At 43.0% G+C, this 19,532-nt stretch overlaps 2 protein-coding genes and 1 long non-coding RNA gene across 20 annotated transcripts in view; 2 read left to right on the top strand and 1 right to left on the bottom strand.

Annotated features, from left to right (window-relative positions):
• The window catches only part of ZMYND12 (zinc finger MYND-type containing 12), a 25,325-nt gene extending 9,655 nt beyond the window's left edge, over positions 1-15,670 (bottom strand). For 2 of the 12 annotated variants that reach the window (XR_013403328.1, XM_077961371.1), the window contains exons 1-4: positions 15,032-15,411; positions 9,047-9,188; positions 8,649-8,789; positions 7,600-7,771 (exon numbers count right to left, since the gene is read on the bottom strand). Coding sequence is in view for 11 of the 12 variants with exons in the window: in XM_077961371.1 (XP_077817497.1) it covers positions 7,600-7,771; positions 8,649-8,789; positions 9,047-9,188; positions 15,032-15,141 (565 nt within the window). In the remaining variant the exon portion in view is untranslated. Of the gene's footprint in view, positions 1-7,599; positions 7,772-8,648; positions 8,790-9,046; positions 9,189-12,668; positions 12,762-15,031; positions 15,412-15,483 lie in introns of those variants that run through there. The other 10 variants (XM_077961377.1, XM_077961407.1, XM_077961414.1 and 7 more) reach the window with 10 other exon arrangements.
• LOC144334024 (uncharacterized) lies at positions 13,842-15,149 on the top strand. The gene is made up of 2 exons (XR_013403364.1): positions 13,842-13,996; positions 14,553-15,149. It is a non-coding gene; the product is annotated as an uncharacterized LOC144334024 (long non-coding RNA).
• Positions 15,493-19,532, top strand: PPCS (phosphopantothenoylcysteine synthetase). Of its 7 annotated transcripts, none has more exons than XM_015137090.3 (3): positions 15,493-15,643; positions 16,390-16,493; positions 18,726-19,532. In XM_015137090.3, the coding sequence occupies exons 2-3, from the start codon at positions 16,401-16,403 to the stop codon at positions 19,047-19,049; spliced, it is 417 nt and encodes a 138-aa protein (XP_014992576.1). In that variant the 5' UTR covers positions 15,493-15,643; positions 16,390-16,400; the 3' UTR covers positions 19,050-19,532. The 7 variants fall into 7 exon arrangements, with proteins under 7 accessions (XP_014992576.1, XP_014992606.1, XP_014992585.1 ...); XM_015137120.3 differs by having other exon boundaries at positions 16,390-16,710; XM_015137099.3 differs by lacking the exon at positions 15,493-15,643 and adding an exon at positions 15,687-15,727.

The following is a 19,532-nucleotide window of genomic DNA, read 5'->3' as shown; positions in this document are numbered from 1 at the left end:
AGCCTCCCAAGTAGCTGGGACTGCAGGCATGCGCCACCACGCCAGGCTAATTTTTGTATTTTTAGTAGAGAAAGCGTTTCACCATGTTTGCCAGGCTGGTCTCAAACCCCTGACATCAGGTGATCCACCCGCCTTGACCTCCCAAAGTGCTGGGAACATAGGTGTGAGACACTGCGTCTGGCCTGAATTGTTCTTTAAAAGAGTGAATTTTATGATATGTGAATTATACCTCAATTGTGAAATATATATATGCATATTTAATACCCTTTATGTGCCAGGCCTTGTGTTGAGTGATGGGGATTCAACGTGCAACATGAAAACAAATATATTTACAATATAGTATAATTGCAGTAGAAACACAAGCTTTGGAAGTGTCAGAGGATAGGAAATGTTTAATTCTACAGATGAGATGAGAGTGACACTGAAGCAGAGTCTGAGCTGGGTTTTGAGGATGAAAAGAAGTTTTCCAGGTAGATAAGGCAGGGAGAGCATCCCAGGCAGAAGTAACAGCATGTGCAATGTCACAGAAATATGAAATAATATGTTATGTTCATAGAACTATACAGAGTCATAGCTGCAGGGATTTGGTTCCAGAACCCCCATCAGATACCTAAATATAAGGATGCTCAAGGCTCTAATATAAAGTAGTGCAGTATTTGCACATAACCTATACACATCATTCCTCATACTTTAAATCATCTCTAAATTACTTACAATACCTAATACAATGTAAATGCTATGTAAATAGTTGTTCTACTATATCATTTGTCTTTTTTAAGTTTAAATTTTTTCTTTTTTTGTTTATAAGCCCACAAGTAACATCATGTATTGTTTTTATTTGTATCATTTTTAATCATTGTGTTATTGTTAAAAATACTTTTGATCCATGGTTGCTTGAATGGGCAGATGAAGAAACTGCTAATATGGAGGGCCAACTGTATTGGCCTGTGATGCTGGAGCACAAATTGTGAAGGACAGAGTGGCAGAAAATGAGGCTACGGTGGTAGGCAGGGGGCAAGTCATGGAGGGCTTAGTGAGTTATGCCAAGGAACTTGATGCATGTGGATAAAAACTAGAGGATTTTCAAAAAGGGCGAGAGAATCGGATTTAAATTTAGAAAGTTCCTCTGAAACCAATGTGGAGGAGGGATCAGAAGGGAGGAATAAAGGTAGAAGATTCACTGGAAGATGTCTGAAACAGTTTGGGCAAGCACGCTTAAGAGCCTGAAACAAGACAGTGAACGAAGTAGGAGGCAATCCAAAAGAGACAGGAAGTAGAATGGACAACACACGGTTACTAAGTAATGTGGAAGGTAAGAGAAAGGAAAGCCACCTTTATTGCTAATATTCAGATACTCTTGACACTTAAAGCTTTTTGTTTATTACCTATCATCTTTACACATACAGAGGCCTGCCTACCTGCTTGGCTCCTAGGGAAATGTGTCGGAACTGAATAGAAAGTCACTACGTCAGCATGCTGCAGGGCAGGAGGTGTGCTCTGGGGGTGAAGCATTGGTGTGACAGCTGCTGCAGCAGAAACCACACCAATGAAGGGTCAGGAGATAAGGACACGAACCCCTCATAAGCCAACCCTCTTCTCCTCTGTGTCCTTCCTGTCAGGCCTAGTTCATATGTAAGCATGCTTTTATTCTAGTTGTAACCCTACATCACTGAATAAAAGGAAAAGAGATGAAGAGGAAGCAGTCTACAAGGAGAACTAAGTAACTTTACCTGATGGAAGGTCAAAGGGCAAACTAAAATGGGAAACTACTAGATTAGGAGCACGAGGCCTAGTCCCTGATCCTGGCTCATGTGAACATGGCTAGTCACATCTTCCCTCCAGGCTTTGTCTATAAAATATGAGGTTTAGACTGAAGTCCTCTCAAATTTGAAGAGGCAAATGACTCTTAACTAAGATTGTTTAGATGGGAAAAAAAAGGGTACAGAGCATTGATAGATATTGGAAATTTAAAATTTTCAACATCCAGTTCTCACTCAAGAAGGCAATGCCAAAGAAGGAAAACTCCAAGGCCCAGCTGAACCAGCAGCTAAACAAGCATCAGTCCTAAAGGAAAAGGCATACTTGGGAGAATAAACTGTGAGGCTAGAGAGAGACAGTAAGGTGAGAAGAATGGGCTGCTACTAGCCCATGAGATTACAGTCAGAACTAAGCTTGTGACCAGTGAGTGTGTAAGTTCAGGCCTGCCTCTTATGGACAATGCCTGCCTGGAGAGGCATAGGGTGAAGTGGAGGTGGTGAAGACATAAAGGAAGTGATACTATCCCTTAGGGTGATTTTAATAGTTCATGGAATTGAGAAAGGACAGCCACTTACAGACCAGTGGTACTTGTCTGAAGGGTGAGGCCACAGGCTTACACTGGGTTAATGGCAGATCTGGGACATATTATGGGGGAAGATTTTGCAGGACTTGGTGATGAAAGTGAAGGAATGCAGCATACAGCGGTCACAGCTGAGTCAAAGGCTGTGGCTGTGAGGTGCCCAGGGGAAGAAAAGGGAATCTGCATTTATTGAAGACCTGTTATTTGCCCGACATTGTGCTAGTCCCTTTGCACCTGTGGTCTAAGTCTGCCAACAGCCCTGTGAAATAATTATCAGATGAGGAATTCAAAGAGGAGGCAACTTCATTCATTCATTCAACCAACCATATATTCACCTAATTGACTGATTATCACAATGCGTGACACTCAATGCACACTGAGACATGATCCCTGACTCCAAGAAGCTTAAAATCAAGTGAAGTAGGCATACAATAAATAGACAAAACATGAGTGCTGTGAAGGAAATGAACAGAACACAGTAACCAAAATCCTAGCTCACTGCAGCCTCCACCTCCTGGGCTCAAGCAATCCTCCCACCTCAGCCTCCCAAATAGCTGGGACTACTACAAGTGCATGCCACCATGCCCACCTAATTTCTTTTTTTTTTTTTTTTTTTTTAGAGATGAGGTCTTGCTACATTGCCCAGGCTGATCTTGAATGCCTGGGCTCAAGAGATCCTCCCATTTTGACCTCCCGAAGTGCTGAAAATACAGGTGTGAGTCACCACACCTGGCCAGTTTAAGCAGACACCTGAAGGACGATCAAAAGCCAGCCATGTATGAGAAAGGAAAGAGCATCCCAGGCAGAAGGAGATATATGTGAAAGCTCTGAGTGAGGAAGAGCTTGGTGCCCACGATTACCCAGCCAGTAAAGAAAGAGCTGATATTTGAACCCAGGCTCTCCTGCTTCCAAAGCGCTGATAACAGTGGGAGAAGATGAGTAGGTGGCTCCTCCTTGAAGTGTTACTGAAAATGTCATTTCTAGTTGATTAAAATTTCAAAGTTTTACTAAAAAGGAAAAATAAAGCTGAATATCTGTTATCTGTCCACTCCAGTCTGAAGGAATCTCTAAGATGGGAAAGAAACATGTACACAGGAAAGTGATTTCTTTAGACTTCCAAAAAGGTTAGCAAGGTTTTAAACCAATGGCTGTGGAGTTACAGTGAAATCTTCCATTTAGACAGCACTTTCCAGACTTCAAAGCACTTTCATGGTCATTACACTTGAACTCATTTCGTCCTTAAAATAATCCTGTTAAGAGAACTCAGATTCAACACATACTTACACAGTGCTCACCAGGTTTCAGGTACTGTGAAATTATTTTTTTAGTACCTTCTCTGTGCTAAGTACTGGGCTGAGCATGAAGACATCCGTGATGAGTAAGAACAGACACAGATCCAGTTCTCCCTGAGCTTACAGTCTACTGGAGCAGGGAGACAATTAAATAATCTCATCAATGAATACAATTATTAATGGAGTAAGTGCTCAGAAGAAAGGAGTAGGTCTTTAAATGAGTATATTAAAAAAGAGACCCAGCTGGGTGCGGTGGGTCACACCTGTAATCCCAGCACTTTGGGAGGCTGAGGTGGGTGGATCATTTGAAGTCAGGAGTTCAAGACCAGCCTGGGCAACATAGTGAAACCCTATCTCTACTAAAAATACAAAAAATAGCTGGGCATGGTGGCGTGTGCCTGTAGTCCCAGCTACTCAGGAGGCTGAGGCGGGAGAATCACTTGCTCCTGGGAGGCAGAGGTTACAGTGAGCAAGTCAGGCCATTGTACTCCAGCCTGTACAACAGACTGGGACTCTGTCTTAAAAAAAAAAAAAAAAGGGAGACCCAACCTGGTCTGGAGCCCTGGGAAAGCTTCTAGATAAGGCGGTAGTCACCCTTGAGCTGAAACCTGAAAGATATGAGGAGTTAATTCGGTGAAGGGAAGAGGAGGAGAAGCAGAGAGAGTGGCTACAGAAAAGCCTTTCCGAACAAAGAAATCATCATGCTTCTGAGGAACTGAGAGAAGGCTGGTCAGTGTAACCGGAAAGGAGGGAGAAAAGAATCCAAGAGAGACAAGGTGATAGAATTGAGGTGGGAGAACCTGCTAAGGGCTAGATCAAGCACAGCCTCATGGGTTGCTTTAGAAATATGATCTTTAGGCTGGGCACGGTGGCTCAAGCCTGTAATCCCAGCACTTTGGGAGTCCGAGACGGGCGAATCACGAGGTCAGGAGATCGAGACCATCCTGGCTAACACGGTGAAACCCCGTCTCTACTAAAAAATACAAAAAACTAGCCGGGCGAGGTGGCAGGCGTCTGTAGTCCCAGCTACTCGGGAGGCTGAGGCAGGAGAATGGCATAAACCCGGGAGGCGGAGCTTGCAGTGAGCTGAGATCCAGCCACTGCACTCCAGCCTGGGCAACAGAGCGAGACTCCGTCTCAAAAAAAAAGAAATATGATCTTTATTCAGAGGAGTGATGGGTCACATTTCTGTATGCAAACAAGATTGGAGGGAGGCCAGAGAAGATGTGGGGAGACTAGTTAGTAGGCAGTGGTCTAGATGAGAGATGATGAGACTTGGGCTAGGGTGAGTTTTCCAGAATCCCATAGCTAGCCAGTGTCACAGATAAACAGAACCTGGGCTGTATTTTCTTGTCCAGTGCTTTTCTCATTAGTTTGGAGGAAAGACAGTCTGGAATGCGGTGTCAGACCTGAGCAGGGTGAGCAGGGCATTCCTGCAGGCAAACAGCCTGGTATCGGGGGTCGGAACCCCCACAAATGAGAAGGGATCCACACAGCAGAGGCAGCCTGGAATGGGGAGTCAGAGCCCATGGAGGGGGAGAAGGTATCTGTAAGGTGGAAAGGATGGAGTTAGAGAGCAGGGATTTGTTCATACAGGGGAACTGATTAACATATAAATAAACTAATGAAAGTGAAAGCTGTCAGCAAAGAGAGTTGCAATTATGGAACGGGAGTAAATCAGATTGAACCCTGTGGTGCTGTATTAGATCTGGATCAAACAGTATAGACTAGTGGTCATACAGATATTGATGTAGATATATAGATATAGGCCGGACACGGTGGCTCACACCTGTAATCCCGGCACTTTGGGAAGCTGAGGCAGGTGGATCACTTGAGGCCAGGAGTTCAAGCTCAGCCTGGCCAACATGATGAAACCCCGTCTCTATTACAAATACAAAAATTAGCCAGGCATGGTGGTGTGCACCTGTAGTCCCAGCTACTTGGGAGGCTGAGGCAGAAGAACTGCTTGAACCAGGGAGGGGGAGGCTGCAGTGAGCTCAGATTGCACCACTGCACTCTAGCCTGGGTGACAGAGTGAGACTCGGTCCCCACCCCAAAAAAAAGATATATACATATAGAAATAAATACAGATGTAATGTGTGTATACATATACCCATTATTATATTTAAACTTACTCCCTAACTCCACTGAGAAGGCCTGGGAGCAGTAACACCCCAATGGCATGAGTACATCTAGTGCACAGCTTTTGGCTTCTGAATTTCACTTTCCACTGAAAGAAATCAGGGCTCTTTAGGGGTATGTTCCAGAAAGCAGGAAAGTAAGCAAAGAACAAATGGGGTTGTATCTAGGAGATGTAGAAGCCAGCTTGAGTGGGAGCTATCACTGGTCAAATCAGGGACGGTTTGAGCATCAAATTAATGATAGTAATGGATTTAAGCCCACTGAATAAAGAGGCAATACTGATATAAATAACTAAATAAATACGCTGAAAATTTGATGAGGAATGGAATATTTATATAGTTTCAAAGGACCTCTCCAAGAGATGAAAATTAAGGTTATTAATTACAGAAGGGGGAAAGAGTAACATTACAGGGAGGAAGCCTGGCAGACACCATCCTAATAGCGTAATTAAAATGAACATCATCAGTAATGAAAAAAAATGAAAACATGCCAATTTATAGAATGGGATGAGAACAGAGCATCACCTCTGTACTGTTTTTGCCAAAAATCCATAACCTGAAATAGGAAATATCATTAGGAAATATCAGACAAACCCAAACTGAGAGATGTTTTATACAATTGGCCTGTAACTTTTAAAAGTGTCAAGGTCGTAAAAGTCAATAAAAGGTTAAGAAACTATTCCAGAGTTTTGTTGCCAACACATGGCAACAAAATGAAAAGTGTGATCCTGAACTGTATCCTTTTGCTATAAAGATGTTATTGGGAAAATCTGAGAAACTTGCATAGGGTCTCTTAGATGACAGGGTCCCCTTGTGTGGTTCCCGCAAAGACATTTTCCTTCCTAACCACAATACAATCTATCTCATTTACTAAGGGGACACTGAAGTATTCTAATGATAGGGAACCAGGAAGGCAACTTACTCTCAGAGAACTTAGGGGATAAAACTTCTTTACACTGTACTTAATTTTAACAGTTTTACTTTTAAAAAAGTATTTTCTTAAATGGTGGCTATTAAAACGTATGAAGCATTTTTTAAACGGTAGCTATTAAAATATATGAAGTCGTAGCACAGTGCCTAAAACACCGCATTGCTCAAAATATCAATTCCTCTCAAAATGCCAGTTTTCCTTTTGTAGTAGCCACCACGTAGGGTGTCTGCTAAGTCTGCTCCATACTCTCAGAATTGCCTCTCCCATCTATAGGGGTAGGTTCCTGTATTTCTGAACTATGTGACTCTGATCCCAGGGAACAAAGGTGGATCCCACACTCAAGCTATGTCAACAAAATTCTGTCTTCTACGAATTTGTAATTGGAAATCAGAAGCTAATTAGTTTCTACTGCCTACCTTGAACCGAGAAAACATGTAAATTGAAAAACGCCATCTGACATTTTGGGGTAGCTGTCTTCTACAGTGAGCATAGGGTAGACAAATCTGGTCTGCAGAGAGGGAAAATAGCAAAGCAGACACCCAGAGAGAAGTAGAGACAGGAGACAAGGCCCAAGAGAGAGAACAAAAGACACCAGCCTTGGTTCCTTACAGCACTCCAATTCTAGTCCCTCATGAAGCCTCAGCTCCCGTAGGATACTACAGTACCCTCACAAAGTTCCTCCTTTTTGTGCAGGCCAGCTTGAGTGGATTTCTGCCAGTTGTAGACAAAAGTCTGTGACATCTCCTTCCCTACCTTATGCTAAACTTTTACAGCAACCCTGCTCCTTCTACAATAGGTGTCTTAGTGCCACTGTCAAGGGTGACTCTTTGATCATTGGTGTGACCCAAACATAGCACCACTTAAGGGATCCAGGGATCTCAAGTCGGTTTCACTCACCAAGGCTGGCCTCGGCCAACAGCAGGTAAGCAGGCACAAGCTCTACAGAGCTCAGGCCGTACAGGTTCACGCGGAAGCGAAGGGAATGCAAAGCTGCTGGTACAGCATCTTCATGTTTCCCTTCAAAGAGGTATTTCTGGGCTACGGTGTAGCAGAATTCAATCAAATACTTCTGTGGAAGAGAGAAACAGACTATCTGAGACAGTCTAAAGTTAAAGGCAGAGGTGGATGTAGATGGCCCTGGGGATAAGGCCAACACCTAATGACCCAGTTAAGGGCACATAGTGAGCCTCCCTGTATTAGAGTGGATGTGAAGCCCCACATAAGTGATATAAGAAGGTAAACTCTGGACTATGAGTTCCTTAAGGCCCAGGAATATGTGTCTTTTCATCTTAGTTCAGTGCTTGGCATAGATGAACATTCAATATAGAGTTATCAGATGAATAAATGAGTATTATTCTTATAGTTCTAATAAAACTTTACTTTAGCAAAGCTAGCATGTCTCAGGATAATCGGAAACTTTCTGCCTTCATAGTTGAGTTAATTTTGAGAGAAACATCTCATTTTCCCTTCCAGAATTATCCTGTTTAGCTAACATCACAAAAAATTTTAACTCTGCATTGTTCTAAGGCCACTATCAAAGTGTCATAACACTAAAATGGATGGATTTTATGTCTAGGGATTTATGGCTTATAATAAGGCGCTAATTTTTTAGAGTGATTGAGATGCTCAATACTCAGTAATACTCAACATTATACATAATAGTGGCAAGTTTTGCTAACCTCCTTTATTTATTCAGTAGTATATCCATACATCATTCTTAACCCTCCTATTACACGGCCAGGCTCTTGGCATCTGTGGATGTTATGGGCTCAACTGTGTCCCCCGCCAAAATTCATGTGTTGAAGCCCTAACCTGCAGTCTGTCACAATGTGACTATAATTGGAGCTAGGGCCTGTAGAAAGGTGATTAAGTTAGAATGAGGCCATTAGGGTAGGCCCTAATCTAATCTGACTTGTACCTTTATAAAAAGAGGAAATTGGACACACACAGAGATACCAGGGATGCTTGCACACAAAGGACCACGTGAAGATACCGCAGGAAGGCAGCCATCTGCAAGCCAGGAAGAGAGGCCTCAGAAGAAACCAAACCTGCTGACCCCTTGATCTTGGACTTCCCAGCCTCCAGAGCTGTGAGGAAATAAATGTATGTTGTTTGAGCCACCCAGTTTGTGGTATTTGGTTGTGCACTAGCAGACTAATACAGTGAGTATTTAGTAAATGTGGAAAACAACAGACTGAATGGTACTGAGGACTTAAAAAGATATAAAACAAAGTCTCTGCCCTCAGTGAAGTTACAATTTAGTGATCTCAACACAGTTCGACCCTTGTCTTGGGCAGCTTCACCGCACCTATGACTTAACCTTGGAAAGTGCTGTAGGCCCTACCTGCCGCTGCTGCAGCTGCTGCAGGCCATGCTGCCGTTCTTCCTCTGAATTGTAGAAGGGCATAGAAGTGCGCAGTGGAATCAAGAGCTGACATATTTTCTCATGGATGCTGTCCCAGTCAGCTTTCTGATGTACCACCCCACTGACAACAGAAACATAGACTTCATGATCTTTATATTTGGCATGACTTAAGATTCCATTAACCCTCCTACTGACCTATCCCTAGACACCAGAAAAGTAAGCCAAACACAAACCAGGCAGGGAGCTCAAAGCCATTTCTGAGACTCAAATCTCTTTTTTTTTCATGTGGTTATTTGATGGTGTATAAACTGTGTTGGGACTGGAGAGTATATTGTTTCTGCAGGCACACATTCACATTCTGAAGTCACACAGGGATACTGGCATGCAATTGCTCATAGTGTTCTCTTATAATCTCTCTTATTTCTGCAAGGTTGGTAGTAATGTCTTCACTTTCATTTCTGATTTTAGTAATCTGAATCTTCTTTTCTAGGCCAGTCAACCTAGCTAAAGGTTTGTCAATTTTGTTGGTCTTTTCAAGGAGCCAATTTTTGGTCTCATTGATTCTCTCTGTAGTTTCTTTATTCTCTGTTTTATCTCTGCTATAATCTTTAATTTTCCTTTCTTCTGCTAGCTTGTGTCTATACCCAACACAGGGCTGTCCATAAAGGAGTTTATAAATACGTTTTCATTTGCTCTTCTTTTTCTAGTTTCTTAAGATGAAATGCTAGGTTACTGATTTGAGATCTTCTTTTTAATGTAATGTATATTAGTATAAATTCATATGAGTACTAAATTCATACAGTACCCTCTGAGTACTGCTTTGCCAGCATCTAAGTTTTAGTATGTTGTTTTTGTTTTCATTTATCTCAAAGCATTTTCTAACTTCCCTTGTAATTTCTTCTGTGACTCATTGGTTAAGAGTATGTTATTTCTACATATTTGTAAATTTACCAATTTTCCTTGTTATTGACTACTAATTTCATTCCATGTAGGTGGAGAACATACTCTCTATGAAATCAATCCTTATAAATTTATTGAGATTTACTTTATGGTCTAACATAGGGTCTATCCTGAAGAATGTTCTATATGCACTACAGAAGAATAGGCATTCTGCTGTTATTGAATGGTGTTCCATAGATATGTTAGGTCTAGTTGGTTTATAGTATGGTTCAAGTCTTATATTTCCTTGCTAATCTGTCTAATTGTTCTATGCATTACTGAAAGTGGGATATTTGATCTCCTATCTAGTTGTTCTATTCATTACTAAGAGTGGGATATTGGATCTTTCATCTAGTTCTGTTCATCACTGAAGGTAGGATATTGAAGTCTCCAACTATTATTATTAAATTGTCTATTTTTCTCTCTAATTTTGTCTGTTTTTGCTTCATGTATTTTGAGGCTCTGTTGTTAGATGCATACAATTATGAGTTTTTGCATTTCTATTGCTTATTACACATTTTCACTTAAATGTGAGTTAACTGTTTGATTCCATTTATACGTATTTCAAAACAGGTAACAATAATCTAGAAGAGGGGTCAGAAAAGTTTTTCTGTAAAGGGTCAGATAAATATTTTAGGTTTGAGAGCTATAGGGTCTTTGTTGCAACTACTCAATTCTGCTGTTGTAGCACAAAAGCAGCCACAGACAATATACAGCCATGTTCAAGCACCTTCTTGGACAATATCGCCACCTTCTTGGACAACAGAAATGCAATTAAAGTATTTTCTTTATAAGTTGTGACTGCTACCAAAGAAATAACAGAAACCATTTAAAAATGTTTTTGGGGAGGTAGAGAATTATTATAAACAGATCAATAAAAGCACTTAACCAGGATATAGCTGAGTTCCACAGGGAATTTATCAAGTGGGGCTTGTAAGCAATGGAAATGTTAACTTAGATGCCTGAACTTTTGTTCCACTGAGAGCAACTGACATATTTTGCCTTTCTAAACAAAGTGAGCTTTATTTATATATTTGCGGGCTCCCTGCTTATTGATCTGTCCCACTCGTAACACAGGGTCAGGGATAAAGTAGGAATGGATAAATGCTTTCAATCGGGGCTCACAATTAAGTAGCTTGTGAGCCAGACATGTTTTATTTGGCTATTATCATGTTTTTTTAAGCTGAATTTGTATGTCTTTAGGCAGGGCATTCATTCTACAATTCACCACTGATCCTATAGCTTTCTATTATTGAATACCACTTCACTGTTTGTTTTGTTAGTAATCTGCAACATTTTTTGCAACAATTTTTCCTTTTGTTTGACATACGGAGCACAAACTTAAATGCCTTCACTGGCCAGGAGGAGAAAACAAATGGTGAAGTGGTATTCAAGAACAGGAAGCAACAGTATTTGTAGTGAATTACAGAATGTATGCCCTGACTAAAGACATTTAAATTCATGCAAACCTATGATACTGAAGTCTCTTTTACCTGTCACCAATGTTTTAGTATGTACTTCCATAAAATTACCTTTTCTTAAAAATGTTCTCATGTCCTGTAATCCCAGCATTTTGGGAGGCCGAGGAGGGCGGATCACAAGGTCAGGAATTCCAGACCAGCCTGACCAATATGGTGAAACACCATCTCTACTAAAAATACAAAAAAATTAGCCAGGCATGGTGGCGCATCCCTGTAATCCCAGCTACTTGGGAGGCTGAAGCAAGAGAATTGCTTGAACCTGGGAGTTGGAGGTTGCAGTGAGCTGAGATCGTGCCACTGCGCTGCAGCCTGGGCGACAGAGCAAGACTCTGTCACAAAAAAATAATAAAAAAATAAAAGTTCTACTGTGTCTCTAAGTAAATAAAAATGTGCTATTCTCTGAGAATGGTTGTAATCCACTATAGAGCAATATGCACAAGATTACACACAATATATAAAATAAATGTATTCAGAGAAAAGAAGGAAATTCATCAAAATTTCAGGTTATTAATCTCTGGGTTGTGGGATTATGGATTGTTTTTCTTCTTTATTTTTTATATTTTCAGGTTTTCTGCAGTGAGCATGAACTGCATTTATAATCAGGAAAAAAACTCTTTTACAGAAAAAAACTTTCACAAATTCAAACTGACTTTCTTGCTCCTTAAACTTGGGATGATGAAAAAGAACATTTACTGTGTGCCAATGTGGTTCCAGGCAGGGTACTAGGTGCTTTACATTCAACCATCAAAACCTACAGAACAACGACCTCAGTTTTGTTTTATCAAAAATCTTGAAAACTCCAAGACACACAGACATAGAAATCTGGAGAAAAGGAAGCAAAAAAACAAAAGGAGAAGGTCTTAAAGAGAATTAAAAGCAAGTAAAATAAGTAAAAGAAAAAAAATAGAAGGGCATAGAAGATGATAATTCATACATGCATTCATCAGATATTAGTGCCAACTATTTCTTTCTTTTTTTCATGTTTTTATTTTTTATTTTTTGGCCCAAGGAATAAAAGCACAAATGCCAACGATTTCAAGACACTTTGCTAGAGACTACAGGGCATACAATGACAGGTCAGACATAGATCAAAAGTTAGCATACTTGACAGTCCCTCTGTACACATTTAACGTAGTATCTAGCATTAATGGAGCATAACAAAATTGAAATAACACACTCACCAACAATTAAAATGAAGGGAAATATGAGATGAGTCATCTGAGAGATACAGAGTACTGTAAAGTCAGTTCAGAGGAAGAAGGAATTACTTCCGGCTGGAGGGATAAAGAGGACAGGGGTGTTTTAAGGAAAAAGTCAGTGCTCACACCAGGCAAAAGGGTTGAATCTTTCCCAAGCCTGAGTGGCAGGTTTTACTCACGGCTGTTTACTGGTCATCTCTCCAGGGGTGACCCAAAGGCCTCTCAAACTCTATGCCCACAACCAAATCTGACGCCCACCATCTTTTCCCCCTGTGTTCCTTGCCCAAGTTAATGGGTTTATTATCCATTTAGTTTTATTCAACAGATGTTCATTGAGTGTCTGGTATGTGTGGGCACTGGGCCTAGTAAAAGACATAGACATCAGATAAGCAAACACAAAAATATAAAAGTACAGAAAAAGCAAAGAAAAGTGGTACTGTGAGTGAGAAAAGTATGACAGCGAGTTGAGACTGGGTTTAGACCTCTTTGAAGAAACGACATTTAAACTGAGAACTGAAGGATGAAAGAGAGCCAGGAAGGCTTGTAGTTGAAGGGGAGGTTCCTAGCAGAGAGAACAGTCCGGGAAAAGAAACTGAGGGAAGAAAGGACTTAGCAAATTAGAACTTCAGTTCTCTATAACTACAGCAAAGAAAAAATGGGGTGAGTGCGGTGGGAAGTAAAGGTAGAGAAATAGCCAGGGCCTTGTATTTTCTGTTACAAATTCTGAATTATATTCTAAATGCAATGAAGCCACCAAAGAGGAGATAGCAATGAAAACACAGATGCCATCCCTACCCTTGTGGGGCATACGCCTAATGAAGGAAATAAATAAATGATTTCAGTCCATATTCTAAGTGTTAGGATAGGGAACATACTCAGTGCTTTCAGAGCACTGAGGAAGGACACCTAGGCCAGTATGAGAAGGTACTGCAACAGCTTCTTAATCTGTTATGCAGCCGGCAGTGTCTACCTTCCTCTGTATCTTCCACACTGCAGCCCATCCTCTTTCGTTAACACAAATGAGAGCATGTCAGCTCAAAACCATCCATGGTTTCCCAGGGGATAAATTTCAAACCCTTGATCTCATGTCACTGACTGGCCCTAACCTTTATCTTCTTGGTTTAAACTTCTACTACCTATCACAATGATATTCCAACTTTTTTTTTTTTTTTTTTTTTTTTTTTGAGACAGAGTTTCACTCTTGTTGCCCAAGCTGGAGTGCAATGGAGTGATCTTGGCTCACTGCAACCTCCGCCTCCCGGGTTCAAGCAATTCTCCTGCCTCAGCCTCCCGAGTAGCTGGGATTACAGGTGTGTGCCACCACACCTGGCTAATTTTGACTCAACCTATAGTAAGAAATACGTTTTCCCTGTACACACGCCCACATAAAACACTAAGACAAGTTTCAAGAAACAGTTCAGGTAGGATTAACCTGATACTTTCTACTCATTCTATGCTCTTCTTTGTTGTTGTTGTTTTCTCTAAATGGTGGTTGTGACTTATTCATAAACTGCTAAAGGGCCCTAGTGCAGTTTGAAAATCACTGACTGCTCCCTCCACTACTATGTTCTCCACTCAGCTGTTAGCAAACTCTCTTCTTTTGCCATTTGCCCTAGCAGTCCTGGATGCCGGGAATGCCCTATCCTTCTTCACTACTCCTGTACACAGTAGGTTCTGACTGTCCTCTCAAAACGCAGCTCAAATGTTTCCTCCATAGAGAAAGCTTTCCACACACTGCCCCATTCACTATCGTCTCACTCTCGTCGCCCAGGCTGGAGTGCAGTGGGATCTCCACTCACTGAGAACTCCGCCTCCCGGGTTCAAGCGATTCTTCCGCCTTAGCCTCCGGAGTAGCTGGGATTACAGGCGCCCAGCACCACTCCCAGCTAATTTTTGTATTTTTAGTAGAGACAGGGTTTCACCACGTTGGCCAGGCTGGTCTCGAACTTCTGACCTCAGGTGATCCACCCGCCTCGGCCTCCCAAAGTGCTGGGATTACAAGCGTGAGCCACCACGCCCGGCCTGTTTCTTTACTGATTTGTCTCCCACATTAGAATGTTAGATCTTTGAAGGAACTGATCTACCGAGCTACCAAAGTAACTTCAGCACCTAAAATAGTGCGTAACACATAGTAGGCCTTCAGAAAACATGAATGACGAATGAGTAAGTGGGAGATGAGGCAGACGAGGCCACGGGAGTCTTAGGGGCCTGTCTTAAAGCCCCTGTTTTTGAGGCATCCCTTGCAGAGTCAGGGGCCACGGCTAACGCAAGGTACCCAAGCCAGACCCAGGAATGGGAGAGAGGGAGGGAGTTAAAGCGCCCAGGTGCCACGTTTCAGGGCCTACCAGTAATAAGTGACTGTGCAGGCCGCGCACACCCGCTCAGCTGGGGCTTCGCACACCTCACAGCAGAGCCTGCGCCCCTTGGGGACCGCCAGTGGATAGATCACATTCATGTTGCAGCCAGAGATGCTGGTCTCTAAGACGGTTGCCCGGCGAGGATACGCTGAACCCCGGCGTCACGTGACAATCGCGGGCCCGCGTACTTGGCAGCATTTCGAGGGCAGAGGGCGGTGGGACGTGACTCGACTAACGTCTGGGTCTATCGCTGAAGTTGAAAAAGGGAAAGAAAGAAATAAAAAGAAGCACAAAATCCACAAGTCCTACGGGTCAAATGGCCGAGAAAGGACTCCCAAGGAGTCCAAGTCCATGAAGGCCCGTACAGTGGCCGGTAAGGGTCAAACATGGCCAGTTCTTCACCCAGGCTAGGAAACGAACGTGAAGGAGCGTGACCCTACCAGATGCCCACGCAGCCGGGGATCCCCCTCGTTGCAGTGTCACTTTCGCTGGGCTCTGGGGCAGAACAACTACGCATTTCCAGATTTGGCGAGATCGGGACCTAGTGTCAAAACGAGGGTAGTGAACCGCCCGCTCACTGCGGCCCCGCGTTTACACCAGGTAGGGGAAAAGGGGCGTGGCGCGTCTGCCGCGGAGCGTGCGCAGGCGCCGGCCGCTGCGGGGCAGATGGCGGAAATGGACCCGGTAGCCGAGTTCCCCCAACCTCCCGGTGCTGCGCGCTGGGCTGAGGTTATGGCTCGCTTCGCGGCCAGGCTGGGCGCGCAGGGCCGGCGGGTGGTGTTGGTCACGTCAGGCGGCACCAAGGTCCCACTGGAAGCGCGGCCGGTGCGCTTCTTGGACAACTTCAGCAGCGGGCGGCGTGGTGCAACCTCGGCCGAGGTCTTCCTAGCCGCCGGCTACGGGGTCCTGTTCTTGTATCGCGCTCGCTCCGCCTTCCCCTATGCCCACCGCTTCCCACCCCAGACTTGGCTGTCCGCTCTGCGGCCTTCGGGCCCAGCCCTTTCGGGCTTGCTGAGCCTGGAGGCCGAGGAGAATGCACTTCCGGGTTTTGCTGCGGCTCTGAGATGCTACCAGGAGGCTGCGGCTGCAGGCACCTTCCTGGCGGTAGAGTTCACCACTTTGGCGGACTATTTGCATCTGTTGCAGGCTGCGGCCCAGGCACTTAATCCGCTAGGTGCGTGCCCTAGGAGTACCCCTTTTGCCTGGAAGCACAGCCTTTCTCTGCAGCCACTTATCCCCTTGCCTCTCGCTTACCCACGGATCTCAGCTGGGGGACCCGAGTTGACAAGAAGCTGATCCTATACCGTACCTCGCCGATTTGTTACACCTTGTGTTTCTCTTTGCAGGCCCTTCTGCGATGTTTTACTTGGCTGCGGCTGTGTCAGATTTCTATGTTCCTGTCTCTGAAATGCCTGAACACAAGATCCAGTCATCTGGGGGCCCACTGCAGGTGATGGGCGCTTCTCTTCCAGAGATCTAATCTCATATAACCAATCTTGGGTTAATTTCCTCTTGATCTGGAGATGGCCTTTCTGCATCTGTATTCGCTAGGCACAGGGGATACAGAGATGAATAAGACACCGCCCTCCCTCATGGACCTCACAATCTAGTGAGGGAGCTGGACACAGACATAATTACAATACAGAGTGATAAATGCTCTAGTGGAGGTATGTACAAAGTGCAGTCAGATCATGGGGCGAGTGAATCCTGGGGGAGTTGATGAAGCTTCTTGGAGGAGATGAACTGAGTTTTAAAAGATGAGCAGAGCCGAGCGCGGTGGCTCACGCCTATAATTCCGCACTTTGGGAGGCCAAGGAGGGCGGATCGCCTGAGGTCAGGAGTCTGAGACCAGCCTGGCCAACATGGTGAAACCCGTTCCCTACTAAAAAAATACAAAAATTAGGCAGGCGTGGTGGCAGGCGCCTGTAATCCCAGCTACTCCGGAGGCTGAGGCAGAAGAATCGCTTGAACCCGGGAGGCGGAGGTTGCAGTGAGCCGAGATCGTGCCATTGCACTCCAGCCTGGGCGACAAGAGCGAGACTCTGTCTCAAAAAAACAAAAAACAAAACAAAATGAGCAGAGGGTGTACGAAATGGGAAAGGTCATTCCAAGTGGAGTATGGCACTTGGAATTTGGAAGTGGGCAGTGGGCTGTGAACTGAAGTGCTTTGGTAAGGCTGGAGAGCTGGCCGAAGAGATGGCTTGCTTTGTAGAAGACTTTGTTTTCCTTTTTTAAGGAGCTTGGACTTTTTCTTGTGGAGCTAAGGGACACATAAGTAGGAGAATGAGATAAAGTTTTTGTTTGAGAACAACATTCTGGCATCAGTATGAAAGATGAAGCCAGAGAGGGAGAAAGTGGAGTGGGTAGATTAGTTGGGGGCTATTGTAGATTAAGGAAGAAATATGGATAAGGTAGGTTGTGATTTTAGATGATCTGACTTCTTGGAACCTTCGGGAGTTCTTAGTCATTTATTGGGTGATACAGGTAGGATTTTATTAGGAGAAACTCTTATCTGTGGAGCATTTGCCGACTTTGTAGAATAGTTGATTGAGGTCCTACGCTGCTGTAGGACCTGGAGATGAAAGCAGTGAAAAGAAACATACCCTGCCCTTGTGTTGCTTCCTCTGCAGAGGAGACAATAAATTAAGTCAAATACATACCTCATTTTGTAGTGATAAATGCTAAGGAGAAAAATAAAGTATAAATAAACAGGTATATGATCCCTATCACACTAACAGCTTTTTTTTAGGGGAAATTCTGATGATTAGCTTAGTGATTTCACACTTTTAAATCTCTGGGATCTTTAGTTTATCTCATAGTTTTTAGTTCTATCTTGAAAGTAACAAAGCAACTGAACATTACCCTGAGAAGGGATTGGGGATGAGGTACTAGGAGTTTTGGTCAAGTGAAAATAAAATCAGTTTCCTCACTGCTAAGTTGTGTTACAAGTGACCATTTTAAAATGGAATCTAAGAGCCATTCTACCAATGCAAGAAATATTTAGGCTGAGAGGTTTAAAAACCCAACTTTATTTCGGCTTCTGCCAAACATTTGTATGAACAGATTCTTTGTATCTATTTAGTTGAGGGTTTGGTTCAAACCCTCAAAAATGGTGGTAAGGGTGGCAGAGCAGGGCAGAGCTTGTTCAGAAGACATGGTTTGCCCCAGAATATGTATGGAGCCTTGAATTTAGGCATCCCTGTGAACTCTACAGAACCAAGGCTTTTTTTTTTTTTTTTTTTTTTTTGAGACAAAGTCTCGCTCTGTTACCCAGGCTGAAGTGCAGTGGCACGAATACAGCTCACTGCATCCTCAACCTCCCAGGCTCAAGTAATCCTCCCATCTCAGCCTCCTGAGTAGCTGGGACTACAGGTGGGTGCCACCATGATTGGCTAATTTTTGTATTTTTTTTTTTGTAGAGACCTGGTTTTGCCATGTTGCCCAGGCTGGTCTTGAACTGGGCTCAAGCGATGCACCCACCTTGGCCTTCCAAAGTGCTGGGATTACAGACCAAGCCACTGTGTTCCCCTAAGGCTTTTTAAACTAAGCATTTAATTGAAAAGTTTGATAGTTGAGAAATCCCACTTAAATTTGATTCCTTAGTTTCCATAGTTTCCCATGAGATTGACCTGGTAGATAATGGCCATTGTTTGCTTATTAAGCTTTTCTTTTTCCAATACAGATAACAATGAAGATGGTGCCAAAACTGCTTTCTCCTTTGGTTAAAGATTGGGCTCCCAAAGCATTTATAATTTCCTTTAAGTTGGAGACTGACCCTGCCATTGTAATTAATCGAGCTCGGAAGGCTTTGGAAGTTTATCAGCATCAAGTGGTGGTGGCTAATATCCTTGAGTCACGACAGTCCTTTGTGTTTATTGTAACTAAAGACTCGGAAACCAAGTTATTGCTATCAGAGGAAGAAATAGAAAAAGGCATAGAGATAGAAGAGAAGATAGTGGATAATCTTCAGTCTCGACACACAGCTTTTATAGGTGACAAAAACTGAAGTAAAAAGCCCTTACAGGATCAAAAATTGTTCAGGGCTCTTAGAGATGGTGAAAACTATAATAAAACCGTGGCTTTCATATGGACAGAGAAAATGAAAGAAAGGGAAAAGGCAGTGGTATGCAGGCAAATATGGTTTGGTATTTTGTCTTTTAATGACACCTGATACACTCACCTGAATGTTACTTTGATTTTGAAATTGAACACTAGAACTGTTTCTCACCTTTAAAAAGAAGAGCTTATTGGGAATTACATATTCCTTAAAATATACATGGGGGCCTGAATATCAGCCATCTTTATACTATAAAAAGAGGATTATGGATGCATGAATGGTCATGCTTTGGTGATCAAATATTGGTTGAATGCCTATGTATGTCAGGCCCTGTGCTGAGCCATGAGGATTAAAAAGATGAATAAACATGTCTTGTTTAGGAAATGGATGTATAAAAAATTAAGTGCAATAAAGTGTGTGTCCAAAAGTTGA

This window comes from Macaca mulatta, chromosome 1 (assembly GCF_049350105.2).
Source record: "Macaca mulatta isolate MMU2019108-1 chromosome 1, T2T-MMU8v2.0, whole genome shotgun sequence".
In the NCBI taxonomy this organism is placed as follows: Eukaryota; Metazoa; Chordata; class Mammalia; order Primates; family Cercopithecidae; genus Macaca; species Macaca mulatta.
The sequence above is the reverse complement of the archived record's forward strand: the minus strand, read 5'-3'. Positions and strand labels throughout refer to the sequence as shown.

Bases quoted from the DNA above. Each gene is read 5' to 3' on its own strand.
- PPCS (XM_001087174.5), top strand. From the start codon at position 15,710: ATGGCGGAAATGGACCCGGTAGCCGAGTTCCCCCAACCTCCCGGTGCT. The intron at 16,218-16,389 runs GTGCGTGCCCTA...TTCTCTTTGCAG, and splicing joins CCAGGCACTTAATCCGCTAG to GCCCTTCTGCGATGTTTTAC. The intron at 16,494-18,725 runs GTGATGGGCGCT...TTTCCAATACAG, and splicing joins CATCTGGGGGCCCACTGCAG to ATAACAATGAAGATGGTGCC.